The 19,851-nt window shown below is 36.6% G+C and overlaps 1 protein-coding gene across 5 annotated transcripts in view; it reads right to left on the minus strand.

The window, feature by feature from the left end:
• HELZ (helicase with zinc finger) overlaps positions 1-19,851 on the minus strand; it is a 93,235-nt gene that overhangs the window by 11,573 nt on the left and 61,811 nt on the right. For all 5 annotated transcript variants that reach the window (XM_075044256.1, XM_075044258.1, XM_075044257.1 and 2 more), the window contains 10 exons: positions 18,349-18,496; positions 15,466-15,649; positions 14,277-14,505; positions 9,848-10,052; positions 5,726-5,777; positions 4,709-4,902; positions 2,074-2,284; positions 1,516-1,592; positions 791-1,358; positions 182-422 (listed from right to left, as the gene is read on the minus strand). In XM_075044256.1, the coding sequence (XP_074900357.1) occupies positions 182-422; positions 791-1,358; positions 1,516-1,592; positions 2,074-2,284; positions 4,709-4,902; positions 5,726-5,777; positions 9,848-10,052; positions 14,277-14,505; positions 15,466-15,649; positions 18,349-18,496 (2,109 nt within the window). The remainder of the gene's footprint in view (positions 1-181; positions 423-790; positions 1,359-1,515; positions 1,593-2,073; positions 2,285-4,708; positions 4,903-5,725; positions 5,778-9,847; positions 10,053-14,276; positions 14,506-15,465; positions 15,650-18,348; positions 18,497-19,851) is intronic.

Here is a 19,851-nt window from a genome sequence, read left to right on the forward strand (position 1 = left end):
AGAATAAAGCATAACACATAATAAAAGCATAGTTGTAAGTCAGCCTGCTGACTATTTTAACCTTCATAATAACAGCAGCAAAAAGCAATACCTTTAAGTGTCTTGCACTTGATCACAGTGTTACAGATAGGTGCCCACTGCTCAATTTTATACAAGCTCTGATGACTCAGTAAACAAATACCTTGAATATGTTGCCTCTGTTTCATCTTCTGTATTACTGGCAAGTTTCCAGTTTGCCCTAACTTGCTGCTGTTGATGCAATCCAATTGGTTGCTGAGGAAGATGTGGTAGATGAGGATGGTGATGGTGTTGATATGGAATAGTGCCTTGACTGAGATAGGCATTATGTTCATTCCATTGCTGTAACCTGGCTTGTTGTTGCTGCCTTATTGTTTCCAAAGCTACATTTCCATGCATACGATCTATAAAAATAGTTTTAAAAAAAAAATTTATCTAATGCCCCTTTTTAAAGATCTTTATGTCAGAAAAAAAAGAAAACTTTTTATACAGTATATTCCAGGGCCTATTAGATACTAACTGCATTGCAGTGTATAACCTGGTTATTTAAATCATATGGAAAATCATATAAACATGAATCTTCTAATAAAGTGCTGAATATTCAAACATGCCTCAAGCAGCAAATTATGCTCAATGACATTACTTATGGAAACTAACCCAACAATGACCCAGTTCAGAGCAATATGCCTGAAAAGGTAAATACCTCCTTCATTTTCACTTCAATGTAGTTATAATTGCACACTCTGAATTTAAATAAAGAAAAGTCACCTACCTAAAGTGTCCCCTAAGGGCATTCCTGATGGACTCTCTTCAATGAAGTTGTTCAAGTGGGTTGGCAGAACAGGGTTGTGCTGTGCAATAGGCCTCAAAGGATTACTGACTTCTTGTAACATAGGTGGGGGGTGTTGTTCTGAAATCACAGCATCTACAGCAGGAGAATGTGGTCGGTGGGGAATTGGATTATTAAAAAAAGATTGGCTGGGGCCTGCCTGGTAAGCAGGGGAAAGCTGCGAAGGTTGTGGAGGCTGCTGATTCAAGTGATTATGCTGCTGAACTACCTGGCTTTGCTGGGGTGGCATTTGGTTTTGTTGTTCAGGCAAATGATTTTGTTGTTGACTTAAAAGGTTTTGCTGCTGTTGCAGAGGATACGGCTGCCTTGGTATCTGTGACAGGTGCTGGAAGTGGCGACTGGGAACTGCATACTGTGAGTGGGGTGGGGTGAGATGTAGATTCAGCTGCCTGGGGTTAAGATTATCTTTGCGATGAAATTTAGCATTAGGATAGCCAACACCGGAACGTGACTCTGGGCTCCTATTCTGAGGATTTGCTTCTAACTCAACCTAGAAAAAGAGAATGAAAAAATTTGAAAATTCACATGAAAAACCCCAAACAAAAAACATGTCAGTAATGAATAAATTCGTAAAAAGAAAGAATATTAAAAACCAAACAAACAAGCAAGCAAAAACCACCCAAAAAACCCAAACAAGACAAACCCACCTGCTTGGATTCCAGAGGTTTCTTCTCAGGTGTTCGAATTTTATTGATTTCAGGTCCAGCAGTGTTTTCACTTTTACCTAAAAACATTCAAGAAATTAATTAGTTTAAATGGAAAAAAAGATTATTTTGGTGTTGGTTTTTTTCCAGACACAGGAAAATTTAGGCTTATTAGTATAGCATTTACAGCATCATAGCTGTTTAATATAATTTACCCAAATAACACTTTTCCTTTAATCTTTGCACGTTGTTCATTAATCATCACTAAGTAGTTCTTCCAACTTGCAAATAACATCAGCAGTAGTTACCAGTGGACTGCAGAACAGCGACAGACCAATTACACCCTCAACACACACACCCCCAACTTTGAATCTCACACTATTTTAATTATTCTATTTGTAATGGCAAATCGCAGGTTACTTCCCCAACTCTGTAGATCCCTCAATGTCACTTAAAAGAGAGAAAGAAAGAAAGAAAAAAAAATCCTTTCCACAACACCTTATGTAAAGTACAAACTCCCTCAAAACAGAACTAATTTGCAATGCAATTTCAACAACTAACCATTTCGACTTTGTTCATGTTGCTCCTTGTCTTGATGCTGAAGCTGCTGCTGTTGTCCTACGCTAACTGGTGAATGATGTCCCAGGCCATAAGGTATAGGAGACCCACGCCCATGTGCCTGTAACAGGTTCATATTATATGCCATAGCTGCTTGATGAGTAATGATTCGAGGGTCAACTGCAAACCTACCCTGATACCCCGTCCATGGTACCTACATAATTTAAAAAAAAAAAAAAAAAAAAAAAAAAAAGATGCAATCTGTTAAGGTAGATTGAAGGAAGTAAAGTCATGAGCACACTGATATTAGGTCAGTAACAAGCATTTTTCCATGCATCAGATGACCTGCTAGACTAACACACAACTACAGGTGGTGCTGGAAAGGGAGAGCAATAAGGGCTGGCCTAGCAGTGAGGGGAAATGAGCAAAGATTTTGGAGGACTACCCTGGGCAAAAAATTTTGTATCAAAACCCATTCTTGTTTCAGTGGTTTCAAAATTCAGAGAGAAAAGACTGATGGACAAACTGTATTTTAATAAACTTGATATTAATCTCTTCTCTAAATAAATAGAAGTGGGTGAAGTTCAAGAAAATAAAAGGTCCTTTCTCCTGGTAGTTAAAAGCGACATTAGGCTATGTCTCGGGGGGGAACAGAGAGAGAAGCCTCTAACCTGAGAAATTCTTTATGGTCCTCTCACCACCCAGTGTTGTAATCTTGTAACACAGAATGAGCGGGCATACCATACCTCTGCACCCACAAGACACTTAATGAAGTTAACAGGACTATTGGTAGAATCAAGGGACTATCCATATGTTAAGAATGATAGGGCCAGTCCAAAGTGTCTATGCTACGTGACACGTGTATTGCAGATCATCTTCCTAAATATTTGAAGTAAAATCCACCTCCTGAAAGCATGTAAAAAAGTCAGGAATTTTTACAACATTTTAAATTTTATTCCTAAAAGGAATGCAAAGGAAGACAGTTCTGGATGAAATTAGTTCATTCTCACCCTGTAGGGAATTTATTAAAAGGAGAAAAATGTATGAATAAGAGGAGAGTGCATGGAAAGTAATCATCAACACTCAGGTTGACAAAGCATCCTTTAGTGATGACAGCAGACAACCTCCTCATGTTTTTACCTTGGATACGGAAACTGCCTTAAACAAAGCAAAGACATCATTTTATCTTACATGAACATAAACACATTTTACTTCAGACCCTACTTGTTTAAAGTTTAACAACCTTCATGCAATTCTTTTTTTAAATTAGTATTTGCCCTTGAAATGTGCACTTTGAACTTTAGCTTTAGGCTACTATTGCATCTGTACAATCTCAGATCATCTCCAACAAGCTTCTTTTCAAAAGCAGCTGTCTCATTAGTACCTCACTCTTCCCACTTAATTATTTAAAAATCCATCCTCAGGGAAGGTGGGGTCAAAATACTTATTTTTAATATATTTCTTTTGATTGGAAATACATAAAAATATATTAACCTTGGTACAATAAGTCAGAACTTTTTAAATTACCTTGGTTTGATATTAATATAATGTGACCGAGCATGACAAAGATAAAGCTGCTGGCCTTCCCATTGCATTTAATTTTTTTCCATCAAATGCAGATTTCTAGTAAGCTAGGAAAAAGGAAAATTCCTTGACCTAGCAAAGAAAACCAACCTATAGCTGCCAGCTGATCCAAGACATACAACTGAAACTAGAGTTCCTACAGCAAGTCCCCTATACAGCATCCATAACCTAAATTACCCTAGAGGACTCATAATTATTAAAAAACAATTAACTGTATACCAACATTTAGCATTATGAATAGAATTAAACACATGTGCATGTATGGGTTCCATGTCCTTCCTACAGTCTTCAGGGGCTGCGTACAATGCATATATATTACTCCACAACATCGCTTCCGCAGCCTTTGTTCTTTCCTCCCCATTTTCCTCCCGGAATATGTGACTGTGAAGGTTAGAAATAAAGCAGAGACTGCTTCTTTAATTTGTGTAAGTTTTGGTGGGATAGACTTATTTGTAATGCAGAATTCCATACATAAATGTAGCCTAAAAGACCTGATTAGGGATCTTCATTGTGTTCTCAAATGCCATTAAGGAGTGGGATTGGAGAGGAAACTGGTTCACTGTGAGGTTCTGGAAGGGGAAAACAACCCATTATGCTTATTTTTCTTATCACTTCACTTCAGACACCTTGCACTGCAGACATTGGAAGCTGGTAATTTAAACTGTATCAAGCTGATAAAGAGAAACAAGCTTCATCTGAGTCGCCTATGTCTCTCCAATGATTAAGAACTGAACTAGGCAACTAATTCAGATGCAGGTATCTCAAGTCAGATGAGATGGATTCCACTGGTATGCCTAAACCTAGAGCTGAGAAAATACACCAAATTACAAGAACATGAAATTGCTTTTAGGCTGCGAGGAGTTATTTGTGGGAGCAATGCTTTTAAGTCCTCGTTTTCTGGTGATGCCCTGCACGGCCACTCCTAAAGCCAGCTAAGCCCACATATTTGAAGTAAAGTGCTGAAAAAGCTTGCAAAATATTCACTAACTGATTTTGCCATTCATTCTTGTACATACAATAATTGGGGGGGGGGGAACAGAAAATGAATTCTTACAGGCAAAGGCACAGACATGACCATATTTCCTCCATAGACAGCAGGTACATATAGAATACTTGTCCCAGTGTGTGGATCTATCCTTTGAACAGGACTTGGAGATTTCCCCAGATTGGGGTGAGGTCCCAGAGGAGGAGGGGGAGGAGTATATGCTCGGATAGGATTTCCGATTAGAACAGAAGGATTGGGCTGAACTGAAAAGAAAAAAAAAAATACATACAAAAAAAAGAAGATACATCCACAAAAAGAATATGAGGAAGACTATTTCTTTCTTTTTTCATCCTAACAGCATCTATCTTTATAAAGCATGTGTGCAACTCTCTAATACCATGGGTCTGATACACCAAGAGAAAGCATTAATCAAATTCCTGTATCCCATCTCAAAAATCTGAAGAGGCAGAAAATACGAGTTGAGATACAGAAGCACAGGTAGCTGGTAACTGCATTAATGAAAGAATGTCCCAAACCAATTAAATATGCTGACAGTCAGAGTAGCTGTTAAACACTGCATCAAAAACTAGAATCATCCTCCTTTCTTTAGCAGGGAAGACAAGCTTTAAATTAATGCTTTTCAAATTAATAACAAAATTAAGCTATTGCATGCTACCTTGCAAAAGTATAATCAGTAATATCTGGATGTATGACAGTACAATTTAAGTTCAAAGTACATCATAAAGCACTGCATGCAACATAATGTCCTAACTCTCTTAGTGCAAATACACTGGTACAGTATTTTACATTATGACTTTCAAACACAGTCACTTTTAAGAGGCCAACAACTATGCTGTGTTAAGGCTCTAAAGTCAGTGCACAACACCTATAAAGGGATAGCCTCGGAAATACCTAATGTCCACTTAACAGTCTACAATCTGTTTCCCAAATGCACACAAGTAGTAAATGGCTTTCAAATAGAGAAGAAACCAGATACTCAATTTATGTCAAATGACTATCAACTTCACTGAAGTCAAATCAGCGTGAGCTCAGAGGAATTCCTTCAGTAACAGCAGAGATACTTACCAATTCCATCAGGTGGGAAATGGTCATTCTGGCTATGATGATGGACCTTGCCCTTTAAAGGGAAAAACAGTAATAGTAATGCTTTGCATTCTTACATAAACCAAAGCTTTTTATTTCAAGTGAACATTGTAATTAAATACAAACTAGAGCTGGAAAGAAGTTAGCCCAACATTTTGTTCTTACACATTCAACTGTCCAGTTCCATCACCTGACTATGAATTCATGAAGTTGGACATTAAACACCACTAATTCAATTAGCCAATGGGTCATTACCAGTCCCTCTGGGGATATTCTCTCCCAAGGCCTGTTTTCAGATGCAAGGAGAGTTAACAGCAAGCTACTTTTTTCTCACCATTTTATTTCCCGCTGTCTCACTTCTTTTAGAAGCAGCACCCAGTACTAACGTAACCCTCAGTATTCATCTTCTGTGGCAGCTCTTAGTGAAAGCATGATCCATTTTCTTCTCCAGGTTTCAGCTCAAGAACCCTGGAGACAAAGTAGCTGCCACCAGTTTTACTCAATTGCTCACCCAGACTCATTAGACATTGCCTCCCTACCCCATCTCATGTATCTGCTTCTGGACTTGGACCCCTTAGTGACTGCTCCCCCAGAACTACAACACAGTAGAGTCAAGAACAAGAGTACTCTGGGGAAACTCTTTTTCCTTGGTGAATTGTACATTAGAAAAGAGGTTAACAGAACTGAGTTATCCCTCCTACATGCTCATGAGTTTACAGCATCAACCAATTAGTCAATACTCATAAACTGCAAGCACATATTCAAATGCTGGTATGCTCTTAAATCTTTTGCAGGATAGGCATACCTTACTTAATCTGGAGCTAAGTACATTCACAAATTTAAAATAAATCTGAAAACCTTTTGATGCTGCAAAACTTTTCTTGCCCAGGAAATAAGTCTAGGCAGTTTTCCAGCAGCCTGAGCAAATTAGTCAGGGTACAAAGACAGGTTGTTTGACAATGCTGACCCATGCATAAACCACGTTGAAGAACTAGTCTCTGAATTTTCCTCTCGTTTTAAAAATGAATTATTGAAAAATAAAATAATAATTGCTTTTCATTACAGTACTTAAACAAAAGAAACCTGAAGAAACTTGTTTATTCACTAAAGAGAGCAAGATTCAATCTAAAAATGTAGAGTAGCTACACACCTTAATCACTCATGGTTAGTACAAGGCATTTCTGTACCTGTTATGCTGTCAGTTAGCATCAAGCTGTATGTGCAGAAGTCTAACAAGTCTCTGTTCTACCTAACATACTTGTATTTTACAGGTGCTATACTTTTTGAACTGAAATAGCAAGTAATTACATAAATTCCTAAGAAGAGCTGTCCCTTTGAACAGGAGCTTCAGCACACAACAGTATCAGATTGGTAAATATAAGTCACCTGGGGCCATTTGTAAGTTGGGGAAGAGAGGTGCTGGCTTTGTTTTTTTCTTTTAATAGTTTTGATGGCTTAATGACTTTATAATAGTCTATTATTAACTTAACCATTATAATTTCTCAAAGATATCCACATCAAGGTTCATTTCCCTACCCATCTACAAAATACCTACATCTACACTTTAACTAACGGCAATTGAGAGCACTGGAGCACAGATACACTCAGTGTCCTCTAAAAACCTGCTCCACCTTCAGACTATAAAAATCCACATTACATAAAGGCACTTAGAGGAAACTCAGACCAAGATTTGGGTGACTTCAGGCAGTTAACACCCTTGTCACTCCTAGGATCCCCCTTTAGTTAACGGAGAGAAGGGAGTAGTCTCCAGAGACTTACTCAGACCTGTGGCCCTCACTGACTGTATAAAATGTCTAGGACAACGATGCACCTCAATTAAGTGCCTGAATCCAGGCCGAAAAACTGCAGCACAGGCAGTGAGCAGGAGGTAGGCAGTGTAAAAATTCAAAGCCTAATTTACTGTACGTTAACTACCCTGCGGGAAGCTCCAAGTTCTGAAAACTTTCCATTTCCACATCATCACCTTTAATAAAGGCTGTGCGCATTCAACTCCGCTGCTCCTCCCACGCTTCCACCATCCCCAGCCAAGCCACACAAAGGCAGGTGAAGGCAGACGCCCTCAGACAGGGCTGCCATGAAGCACAGCAGCCCACAGCTAGCCAGTTCCATATTAGCTGTTTGCTTCTCAGAGAGACAGGACTGAAACTTTTTCTCTTCTTTAAAAAATAAACAGCAAACAGGTTTTTAACGTCCTTACATAAATCCAAGACCAATTCTGCTGAGTAAGAAAGTGCCATTTTTAGAAAATCACTTTTCACCACATGTGAAAAACAAGCCCTGAACCGCATGGATCTCCACAAACTCACCACAAAACACCGTATCAGAGGCTGTTCTCATTTTTTCACTACAAAATACACCAGCACTAGGTTTTTAATCTTTCATCTTTTTATGTTAAATATTGTACTCAGAAGTCTAAAATAAGCAAAACTAACCATCTGCTTTTAAAACTTGAGCAAAAGGAAACGTATCACTTATCACAGCCATTTTCTGTGTGTGTTTGAGAGTATTACCTGCTCTCTTTACTTCTGTTACTGCATATGCTAGCTGTCAATTGTATTCAGAGGGAAGAGATTTTATTATAATTATGATATAGGTGGTTAAAACACTTAAGATCTTAAGCTGAAAATACAGTGCTGGCAGTTTGAAAGTGTCTCTTCTGATTTCTACAGCATGAGTGCGCAGTTTACTAACAAACTGGAAGAAAAATAAACAGACTATTCACAAGACTCTCACTCCCCACACACACCCCCTTCCTTTTTTTTTTTTTTTAATGTACTATACCTGCATTTTCAAATACTTTTCTTTCATTTTAGGAAATGAAAAATATTAATAGTGATGTTCTATTATTAAAGAAAACACATTCAAGGCTGAAGCACTCATGAAAAATAGAGTGCAGCAATGACTTTAAAGACAATAATTTTTTAATTTATGGGTTTCTGTAAGCCTAGTGTTTTGACACATGACTAGATGCTTTAGAAATCTGGTGTTTGTTTCAGAAAGTAATGCATCTTGAGGAAGAAACCAAATGTTCTCACTTACAAACTCTCTTTTGGGAAGGACTGCCAAAGGGAAGGCTTTCCTTTTTGTAAAGTTAAATGAAATTTTTATGACAGGTTTTTTAAGTGATACACCCTGCAACAAAAATGCAAAGCTATGGAAAATACATATGTTTCTTCCTTCTTGTACAACAGAATTCATCACAAAGCTGACAACCTTCATTTTTGTTGCATCTCTAAACACAATTTAATTAAATTATAACTCAAATGATTTTGAAATAAACTATAGAGAACTCTTAAAACAGAATTAATTAATAATATTTCACCCCCCTAAAAAGCTCCAAAATTTAGTGTTATTACATAGCTTCCTTAGGATGATAAAGATTTTCATCACTTCTTTACCTGCTTTTATAAAAACAGCTGACAAAATTACCACTGAGTGGTAATTTCATCTCTCTGCCCTTTCGAGGCTAATGAAATCTGGTCTTCTGAAGGACATTTTCAGTGATCTAATCTAGGCAATATACTGTTCTACAACATATTTTTAATTAAATCAAACAATTATCTTACATAAGTCCCTGAATTTTAAATGTGATTTTTAGATCAAACCAAATCACTTTTGGCTATTATTTTGTTGTTTCCTTATACTCCTTGCCACTGTCTATATCAGCCTGTTGTTTCTCAGGGTACAGTCAGAGCACAAGCTGCTTGGGATAGGGATTGCCTCTTGTTCAGATGGTTTAATTTGGCTTATCTAAACACTGAGGCCAAGATCCATGGTTGAAGTTCGTCAGCATCATTGCAACACAGTCAATGAACATGCCAGAGTGACCCAGGGTATACTTCGTAAGGAAACAAGGCTTGGACAACCCCAAGCTATACTGCTAAATACTGTATTATAATACAAGTCTAGAGCTTTCACTTGAAAATGATGCGGATCCTTCTGAAATTTGCATTCATATCTGATTGCATTGATGCCATTTTAAAACAAACAGCTTGTTCCATAAACCTTTTATATCATTTCTCAAAAGGCATTTCTACATTCACTTCCACTTTCTGGCAAAATTCATCATCAGTAAAACATTACCTTTGGTGGTGACTGCTGTTGTTTGGTGGTATTCGCTGAATGTTGATGCCGAAGAGCTCGGGGGATAAATTCAGGAGCCAATGGGTTCAACACATAAGTTTTCTTTAACTCCAAAGCTTCCAACTGAGCTTTGATCTGTTCAAATGTGATACCGTGGAGACTTTCATTCTCATGACACAGGGCAATAAACCTTTCCCAAAATTTCCTATGGAAACAATTTTTAGAAACAATGAAAAGGAGTAAGACTCGATGGCTGTTGTTAAAATTAAAACAGATTTAATATAACTCTGTGGCATTTTTATTTTTTGTGTATGCTCATTTTACACACCAAGCCATCCACCCTGCAACCTGATCCACGCATCTGAACCCCACAGCATAATGCAAAGCTCCCCAGTCATTTAAAATGGACGTATGGGTCTGTCCATGTATATCAGATCACAGCACTGGGTGTATATCACATATAGTATTAATATCATGGACAGGTCTAATTTGGAACTTTTTCCTAGAAAAACAAACACGGTGAACACAATGCTTAAAATTCTGGAAAGCATGTGATTTATGGAATTTATTAAAGCTCACAGTGTCACAGGGATTATATAGATTCTCAGTCCCAGAAGATGCCGAAAAGATTCTATGAATTTAGGGAGATCATTCAATTCCAGTGTCACAAATACTAAAGTTGAGATATACTCTCCAAACTACTCTTGTGAAACACTTTAGAGTCACATGAAGATTAACATGTCAGGAGTATCTAGAGGGCCTTTGAGAGCCTCCGGTGGAAAACAAATAAAACTATAAATTTTATTGCATGTTAGGTATTTCTGTAACATATTGAAGAAATTTCAAGCCAGAAAGACAATTGTCAGATGACACATGACTTTCTCAATGAAAATTCAGTATCCAACTTTTTGGAGGGTGGAGAGGTTATTTAAACCATGTAATAAACATTCTTACCTGTCTTCTGCTTTCTCATGACATGTCTTTCTATTGCTTATAAAAAAAGCCTTTACATTTCTAATATCCACAGCGGGATCTATACAAAAATTTTACACTTATAATGATTATATTTTTTTTAACCTCAAAAAACCCCTCACTTTTTGGGTGAAGTTACTCAAGCTTAAAAGATATTTAGATAATGTCTGAAGATGTCACTTTAAAAAGAAAAATCTGATTGAGCTGTTCTCTTTCAAAAAAAAAATCAAAAGTAATGGAAGTTACTGAAATAGAGTATTAAAAAGACAATGATCTTAAAGGTGTGCTTGACTATAACTCATTCTAGTTCACCCTTCAGTAATAAGGTCTGGCCTATAAGCAAGCATTGTTATTTCCCCAAAAGCTGTAAAATGAGACATTGCTGCACACTAATTTTAACAGCAGTGTCACATTTTGCTGAGTAGCTGGCTTTGTGAAAAAGAATAAATGTCTTTTTTACCAGAATACTGTAATGTTACTGATGTATTTAAGAATTCAAAATAGTTTTCCCTAAAAGCCCATATTCTGTTGTGATTTTATAGAGGCAAGAAATGCTCTTTTAAAATTCAGGATGCAAGATGGCCCTTTTTCTGCATTTTGCTGTAAGCCAAATATATCTTGCAAGGTTTTAAGTGAGGATTAAAAAAACAAAATGAAATACTTCACTGGGATGCTTTAATGATGGAACTCCCTCTGATTAATCAATTCAGTCACCAAACCTTCTGCCAAGTACCATAAATCCACTGAGACCCATCCACTTTTGCTTAAAATGCCCCAAGGAGTGTCTCTACACATGGAACACTTGTACTGGGGTGTAAGAACAGAGAATAAAATACTGCTGTCTCTGTCTCTTACAGTGTGCTCTCGAGTCTGCCAAAACAGCCCTGTCTAGTCCGGTTGTAACACACAGAAATGTAATGATTACCCTGGGCATACTTCACAAAGCTCTCTACAACTATCATTACAGAGTCTTGACTCATTTTGACAGGTATTAGAATATTTATAAAATTCAAGTACTCTCTAAACTTTTTTGAGGTCTGTTTTTTCCTAACGAAATGTCACTTCTTTCAGACTTCTATACTCCTGTTGTACTAAAAAAGAACCATCTTTCTAGCAGCATGCCTGAGCCCCTTCAGCACTATTTTCAAAGAATGAATGTTCAATTATTCAGTGAAACAAGACAATGGTGTATTAAAGGGAAAGCTTGAGATAAATCTTAATAAAGCTCCAGTGCTCCTTGTTTCTTAATTATCTTTTTGTTTTATAATTTTGAACAGCTATACATATATAAACAGCTGCTAGCCTTCAAAAGGCAAACTCAATCCCTAACTGCCAAGACTGTAACTTATATACCATGCTGATAGCCTACACTTTTATTTTAGTAAGGTTTTGCATGCCCTATTTCAGATATTTTGAAGGAGCTATACTTGGAGAAACTGCTGAGCCCCCACATTTGAAAACTAGGTCCCCTATAGGTATCTAATTTAAAACCTCAGCACTCAAGCTTAATGTGAAAATTCAAGATATTATCTTCCTCACTGGAATTTAGAGAGAATATGGCACATGGTCATTCTCCAACAAAAGCTGTATTTATAGGCAGATAGTTAAAGAACCAGTAATGGTCCTAGGTGCTAGCTAGACTAACTAGGGATTAACTAACTCTCTGACTTAGGTAACACTGCACATCCTGAACCCCAGCATAGGGAAGAGAAACAAAATTTATCAACTAAGAGTAATTTCTGAACAAGCAGTAAGAGAAATCTCAGTCAGCACAGCATGGCAACCTCTACAGCTAAGTCATATATCTCTGCAGCCCAAGTTGATGAACTAGAAACTGCACCAGCAGACTACACTCATCATTGTGGATTGAGTGCTTGGGATGCACAGAGCATGAGAGCTCTTTCTCATCAGTTAGTTACATAAACAAGGTCATGTCTGAAAAAACCAAGCAGGTAATGGGAGAAGTAAAATAAAACCACAATCATTATTTCTCTTTTAGTAAGATATTATTAGCAGTTTAGAGCAGATCACTGTATTAATGTACGGATACTACTGACGTGCCCCCAGCAGATAAGTGGTTAAATTCAGGTTATATTTCATAAATGCAGTAAACAAAGGTTTGGCTTCCATTTGGGTTGTTCAATTCTAATCTGTTAAAACCACATCCATTTTCAATACAGTAGAAGAATACTTCTCAGGAAAGTAGAATACAACATAGATATAACAACTGACTAATACATATTTTTAGCTTTATGTTAATAATGTAGTCAGTGCAGTGTTTCCTCTCTTCAAGAAATAAGCCTCAGGGTTTATCTCTTATCATCTCAACATTTCAGCTTTTCCATCGAAAAAGAACCTTTGAAGAACAAGAACTTGGTATCCTTAACATCAGTGTTTATATCTCTCAGCATTTTTCACATTTCTTCATTTAGGTCTATAAAAAGTAAATTCACTCAAATCTTTGCAAGATTTTTCCTAGTGTCATGAAGACATACAAAAACATAAATAATCGTTTTCAAGTCTTCTATCTTCATATGACTGCCATAATATTCAACTTTAAAATACTACAATACATCACAATTTTTAACTCCAAATTATATATTACTTTTATTTATACATAAAATTGTAACAGGTATAAAAAAACCCTAGAAAATAAAATGAAGCATCTTAATTGTTACCGTCAAATAAAAATTAGAGCAACTATAAATACATTAAAAGAAAGTTTATCAAAGACCTGGTGGTAGATACCTCACGCTTCTTCTCTGTAGGTTGTTTTACATGGTGACACCGTGACTTTGGATAAGAGGGTAAAACCAGAACAAAACAAAACAAGAAAAACAAAAAAACAAAAAAAACCACCAAAACATAACAAACAAAAAAACCAACAAAAAAAGCCAGACTTGTCCACCCGTAAAGGATATTAAAATGCTCTGCCTCTCATCTGTAGTGGTTTTCTTTGCTATCACTGAGGGGAAAAAAAAAAAAAAAAAAAAAAAATAAAAAAAAAATGTTGCTACTCTTCCCTGTCAGCAAGACTTATTAATCGGGGGACAGAGTGGCCCTTGCACAACTGCATGCTTCCAGCTCCAGAGAAGACTTGGTAGTTGGCATCGCAGGTATTGCTGTGGCACAGACCGCGACTGCTCAGTCTACGGAGGGCTACAACTGCCTGCTCTGCCAGAGGGGTGAGCTTCAGCAGCACACTTTGGACGAGCCTGCAGGTTCAAGCCTCTGCAAGAGTTGGGAACACAACTGATGCTTTACCATCTTTATGGTATTTCCATGGATATAACCGTGAAGAACTTCAATTTCATTACACAGTTATTTTAAGGGTTTAAATATATTGTGTCTTACTTGGCACCTAAAAGAACATCCATCGTTTTACTAAATCCATTAGTCATAGATAAACACGTTTTCTAGTAGCCTTAGCCCTGATTAAGGAACAAATATAAAGTACCTGCATCTTCCAATGGAACATAAAGCAATAGGATCGCCCACCACAGCTACCAGGGATTGTGCTCTTGTAATGGCAGTGTTGAGAAGTTTGTAATTAGACAGAAAACCATAATCCAAGTCTTCTGTTGAATCCTCCAGTAACTGCTCTTTCCTTTTAATTGGTGTTTGCTTATGTTTGCACGTATGCCGTGTTCGTACTGTGCTGAGAAACAAAACTCTAAACTGTTTTCCTAAAATGAAACAAAAAACAAATATCTGAGATAATTGTAGCTATTTCTGCTAGTAACACAATCAGACCACTGCACTTGCCAGCCAGATTTCACACCTAGATATTCTGAAGAACTGATAGCTACCTTTAACATGAAGAGCTTTATGCAAGAATAATAAGATTTAAAAATTTTAAAAGATGCACTATAAATAGCATATTCTATTACAAGAATATTTCCTCTTTAAAAAACTTATTTTTCATCTTGATATTAATCACTCCAGAACTTTCTGAAATGCTTATTACCTTTACAACGTTGCCAATCAGCCAATAACAAATCTTGGACTTATTTATTCTACCTTAAAAAAAAAGTTCTGGACATTCTTGTTTCATAATTTAAAATTTCTCAAATATATGAATATCTACCATGAAAAAACAGAACACACCACTCACTGTCACTCAGTTACTTTATTATCTTCCTTTGTTTATTACTGACTAAATGTGCAGCCTAGCAACAGGCTACACCTACATAAAATTCTTGTTATTAGTGTGATTCCAGGAACAAATATCTAAATTTGTGGACCCCTTTTTACAGTCTATTCCACAAATACAAAAATCAGTAAACATTGAGACTAAAGCCTTGTTACATTTTTATTTGGAACTCTGTTTTTCCCCTTATGATAAAAATCCATCAGTTTTCACATTTTTCACTCAATCAATCTATTTTTTAAGTAACCTTGAACTTAATTTTGAAAAAAGATAAATCTCACATCCATGAGTTTATTGCTTTGGTATTCAATGTTGGAATAACATCTCATCAGCATATTTGCCAGTTTCATTTTGATACATTGGTTTTTATGGGCTGTATCACAGCTCTCCTTTTGTTCTGATCGTTTTAAGATTATTTTTGTAAGTCTTACTTAACTTCACCAGTCACATTTTTCTCTTCCTTAGCATATCTTTGAGACGTATCACTATTACTTACCCTGAACATTTAGCACTCTCTCTACGCTGACATCAGACAGTCTTTTTTTCCGAAGTTCAGCCCGAATTCTGAATACTTGATCAGCATAAGGTGTTACAACACCTATACTGCCATCATCCAATTTGCCCCAGGCAACAGGCCATTTTCTTCTTAATTCTTCAACACGTTCTACTACTTCAAACACCTTAAAAGAAAGTCAGAATTCTTAAAAGCATGTTCCACTGAAGATCATTCTTTGATATGGAAAGAGAATTTGAATTTTAAAACTCACAGTATTACGTAGCCTTACTGAACAAGCAGTAATACTACTGCATTCTATGGTGCTACTCTAAAATATCATGTATTAAAACAATGTATTTACTATACAGTACCTTTTTTTAATCTTGAAATAAAAGTTTGCCCACAACAATGTCACCTTTAAAGTACAAGCTGGGAATAATAGCCTTAATTTTCATGCTTATGTTCTTATGAAAATGTCAAGTGCAGTGGGACCTTTCTTATCATACTTTATCTAATTTCCATAAGTAAATATACTGCCTAAATAGGGATTATTTTATTTTTATTCTGGATTTTATATATGTCATATTACAGTTTGATAACTCTAGAAAGAGAATATGTATATCAGAGCACAAACACTTCCCATTCCAAAGAATACCATCAGGAGTTTCAGATTATTCATCAACTGCTAGTTCATCTGTATGAAATACTATTAAGTGTGCTACCTGAGAAGACTAATGAGTAATAAAAACTGAAAACCTCCTCCTGTGAGGAGACAGGCTCAAGGTAACCTTCTGCCAAAAAGCACAAGGCATAGCAGCTTCTGTTTCAACACACTGAATAGAGATGCTGCACTATAGAAGGTATTTCTGAATAACTTTATTGAAGGTTTGTGGTTCCTTTTTTTTTTTTTTTTTTAACATTTACATTCAATATGTCATTCAAGAAATGTCAATATGTTATTCAATAAATATTTATCCAGCTATTGAAGGCATGATAATTGATGAATGCAGTTTTCCTATGGCATCACAAATGCAAGCTCAGCCTCTTAATGGAAGTTAGGCAGATAGTCTTTCCTACAAAAACCTCGAGTATTCTTAACTTTCTTCCCTTCCCTGTTCATCCAGTTATCTTTTGCTGTGGGAAGGGGGTGGTAAAAATAAATTTAATGGTCTTAGCTTTTATATTATCTCTTCTTCAAATTGGTAAGTGGGAATTCTAGGGACTTTTATGGACATTTCAGGAACACGAAAAGTGATATAAATCACAATGGGTATGTACAGTAGTATAAAGCGTAGCAGTTCCCAGTTGCTAAAAATGTTGTTTCATGTTGACTTCTTACGATCTAAGATCTGATTATATGACACACATTCTCATTTAAGGATGTATTTTTTAAAAGTGAATCTAAACTGGAACAGTTTATTGAAAGACTCAGGAAAAAAGCTTGTTCTACTGACAAAGGACATTAGAATAAACTTTGATATCTATAAAAACTGTAGCACAAATATAATGATCCTTTGCAGGTATTGTGGCAAGCTTCTCTGAAAGCATATAGCTTCTGGATATGTATTTAGAATTAACAACAGGGAAATATTAGAATTAAGACCAAAAGGGGAGAGTGTATTTCCCAGATTAATACTTAATATAGACACCAATGAGCTATAAGATGCCCCAATGCAAATGTCCATTTAGGGTCAAACAGCAAAAATCTCCCTCATCATCTGAATTTCAGTTTTTCGTGTTGGTGTTTAAGCAGCTGTTGTCCTTCATTTCTGCCTGTAGCTATTAATGACTCACAATTTTCAGACAGTTACTTGGCTACTGAAGATATTTTTAGGTTTTTTACAACTTTTTTTAAATGGCAAAGCAATCCAAGTAGATTAATGAAAGTAGTCAGGTGCCTTCAGTTTTTTGCAGCGATGTGTCCAGAAGTCATTGGAGCTTCTTATTTAAGTAGATATTCTAATACAACAAAGAATGCATAACACATGCAGCATAATAACAACAAAAAGGTTAAAAATTGTGCATCAGATGAACTGCACCATGATCAGAAGGGGAAACAGACAGGTCTGCAGTGCTTCATAATAAACACTGCTGCTAAATTGCAACCTAACTTCAGTTAAAGCTCCTCATAAGTTTACAAAAATTAGTGATATTTCTTTATTTTCTTTAAATGTTAAGGACATTTCTTAAGACATCTTTTTTTTTGGGGGGGGGGGGGGGTCAACCCTCCTCTAGCTGGGAAAAGGTATGTTCCACTATGAAAACTATTATCAGGGTGGGGTGGGGGTGTGAGTTTGGTTTTTGTTTGGTTTTGTGGGTTTTGATTTATTTTTTTTTTAACTCAAGGGAAGGAATGAGAATGAAAGTAGCTTTTGAAGAACACAAATAAATCTATGTGAAACAAAGATATTGACAATAAGTTCTCTTCGAAAAAAAAAAATCTCATCTGCACATCATCAGTTAGACACTGATCCTAAACATATTAAAGCAAACATGAAATGTTACTCCAGAGGACTCTTATCTGAGTGGGAACATTTCTACAACAGGCTAAGAAATCTAAGTTTTACTTCAAATTGCAGTTACTCTCAGTTGCTAAGATACATCCATCAGAATGTCACAAAAATTATCAGGAAAGACATCCTAAAGAATGAGCCTGAGAGAACTATATGAAGCTTACAATTTGCAAAGAAAAAAAGAAGATAAATTAGTGGAAATGTTTACTACAATTGCAATGTTCACTACTTCATATTTAGCAAACTCCATGTTCCCCTCTCCTAGTAGAGGACAATTGATGTCTTCCACCTACACTGAGCATAAACCAATAAATTTGGGGGCAGTGGAGCTTCAAGAAAACAATCAAGAATAAAGCCAAAGAAGAGTTACCTCTGCATTATTGTAAAAAGCTGTACTATTTTTTTCTTGCACATCTTCTCCACGTGCTGTGAAGAAAGTCAAAGGGTAGAAATCTTTGTGTGCTGGCTGCTTTCCACTTGCCATCAATTTGCCTTCATAGAAAAGTTCAGATGTATAACTGTAACAAGGCAAAACAGAATAAAATGTGGAGTCTACATATGAGCTCACTGATAAAATATGGAATCACAAAATAATTCATAAGGAAAACAGAACCACTGATTACTCTTGGGCATCTTCAAATGATTTCTCTGAACTGCTACTTCCATATTACAGATGGAGCAGAAGGCGCTAAAAATATGCTTTTTCAACACTTCGTCTACAAAGGCAGTATTTTCTTCTAATCTAAAGCTCGACAAAGTTATGAACATTCTCACTAATGTTTCACACAGAAGTTCTGGTGGCTTGAAATTGGGCAAAAGGAACACTTCTGTCTGGCATCGGTTATTCCCCAGGCTGGCTGGACAATGAGCCTGCTTATATCAGTTAAGAGTTGTTGAATTTGGAAGACAAATTTACTAAAGTTTTCATGTGTACTGAACACAATGCAGGCCAAGCGTTCAGCTTTCAAGCAAGCTTTTCCGCTGTGACTTCTACTCCAGATAAGCTATGTTACTAGTCATCAGAAACACAACCAGAACATGCTTCCTCTGCTGGCAGCAGCCATTATAGCAGCTAGCTGACTGAAAAAAGAAATGAGGCAAGAACTACCTTCATGGTGAAAATAGGAGGGAAGAAGGCAAACTGAATTGAACAAGACCAAAAGCCAGCAGGACAAGACTGCAGATTACTATAAGTAGTACTGTAAGCACTATATACTAGTGCATGGACAATAGAGCTAAACTAATGTACTGGCTTTCATTAATTAGTGAATTCTGGCATAACCTAACTTATGAATGCTCGGCCTCCAACCTTAATGTTCTTTGCATATAGATCTGTGGATGCAATAACGTGAATGCAGCCTGACAAGAAGACAACAAAAGCAGGAGACTGAAGTCAGTGGGCCCACCAAGTTCTTCCAGGCTTCCAACTATTGTAGCTTAACATGTAAATAGCTGGTCATGGAAAAGCTAAAGAAACTAGTCTGCTACCAAATCATCATCACACAACTACAGCCCACTACTAACCAGAACTGGCTTACACTATACAATCCTGAAGAATATGGAACTCTTCTGTGGATTGAGTTGCAGCAGTCCACTGCCGTCAATGAGCAAATTGATTTCTTTTACTACTTAATTTCTTCTGCAAATTTATTCTTAGTAACAAGTTCTCATTAAACAATAAACCACCCTTTCTACAGGGACTCTTTTTTCCAATTACAGCTCCAAAGTCGGGCTGAACTAATGGCTTGTTCTTTCCTTAACTTCTTTTGGTCTCTTTGTTTCAGTGAGGTAGGTATGATTAATGAGCCCACCATGAACCATCTTCGTACGCTTACTTCTGTCTTAAGTGCCATGGTCCCATTTGTCAGGGGAA

Source organism: Buteo buteo, chromosome 13, assembly GCF_964188355.1.
Source record: "Buteo buteo chromosome 13, bButBut1.hap1.1, whole genome shotgun sequence".
NCBI classification, from domain to species: domain Eukaryota; kingdom Metazoa; phylum Chordata; class Aves; order Accipitriformes; family Accipitridae; genus Buteo; species Buteo buteo.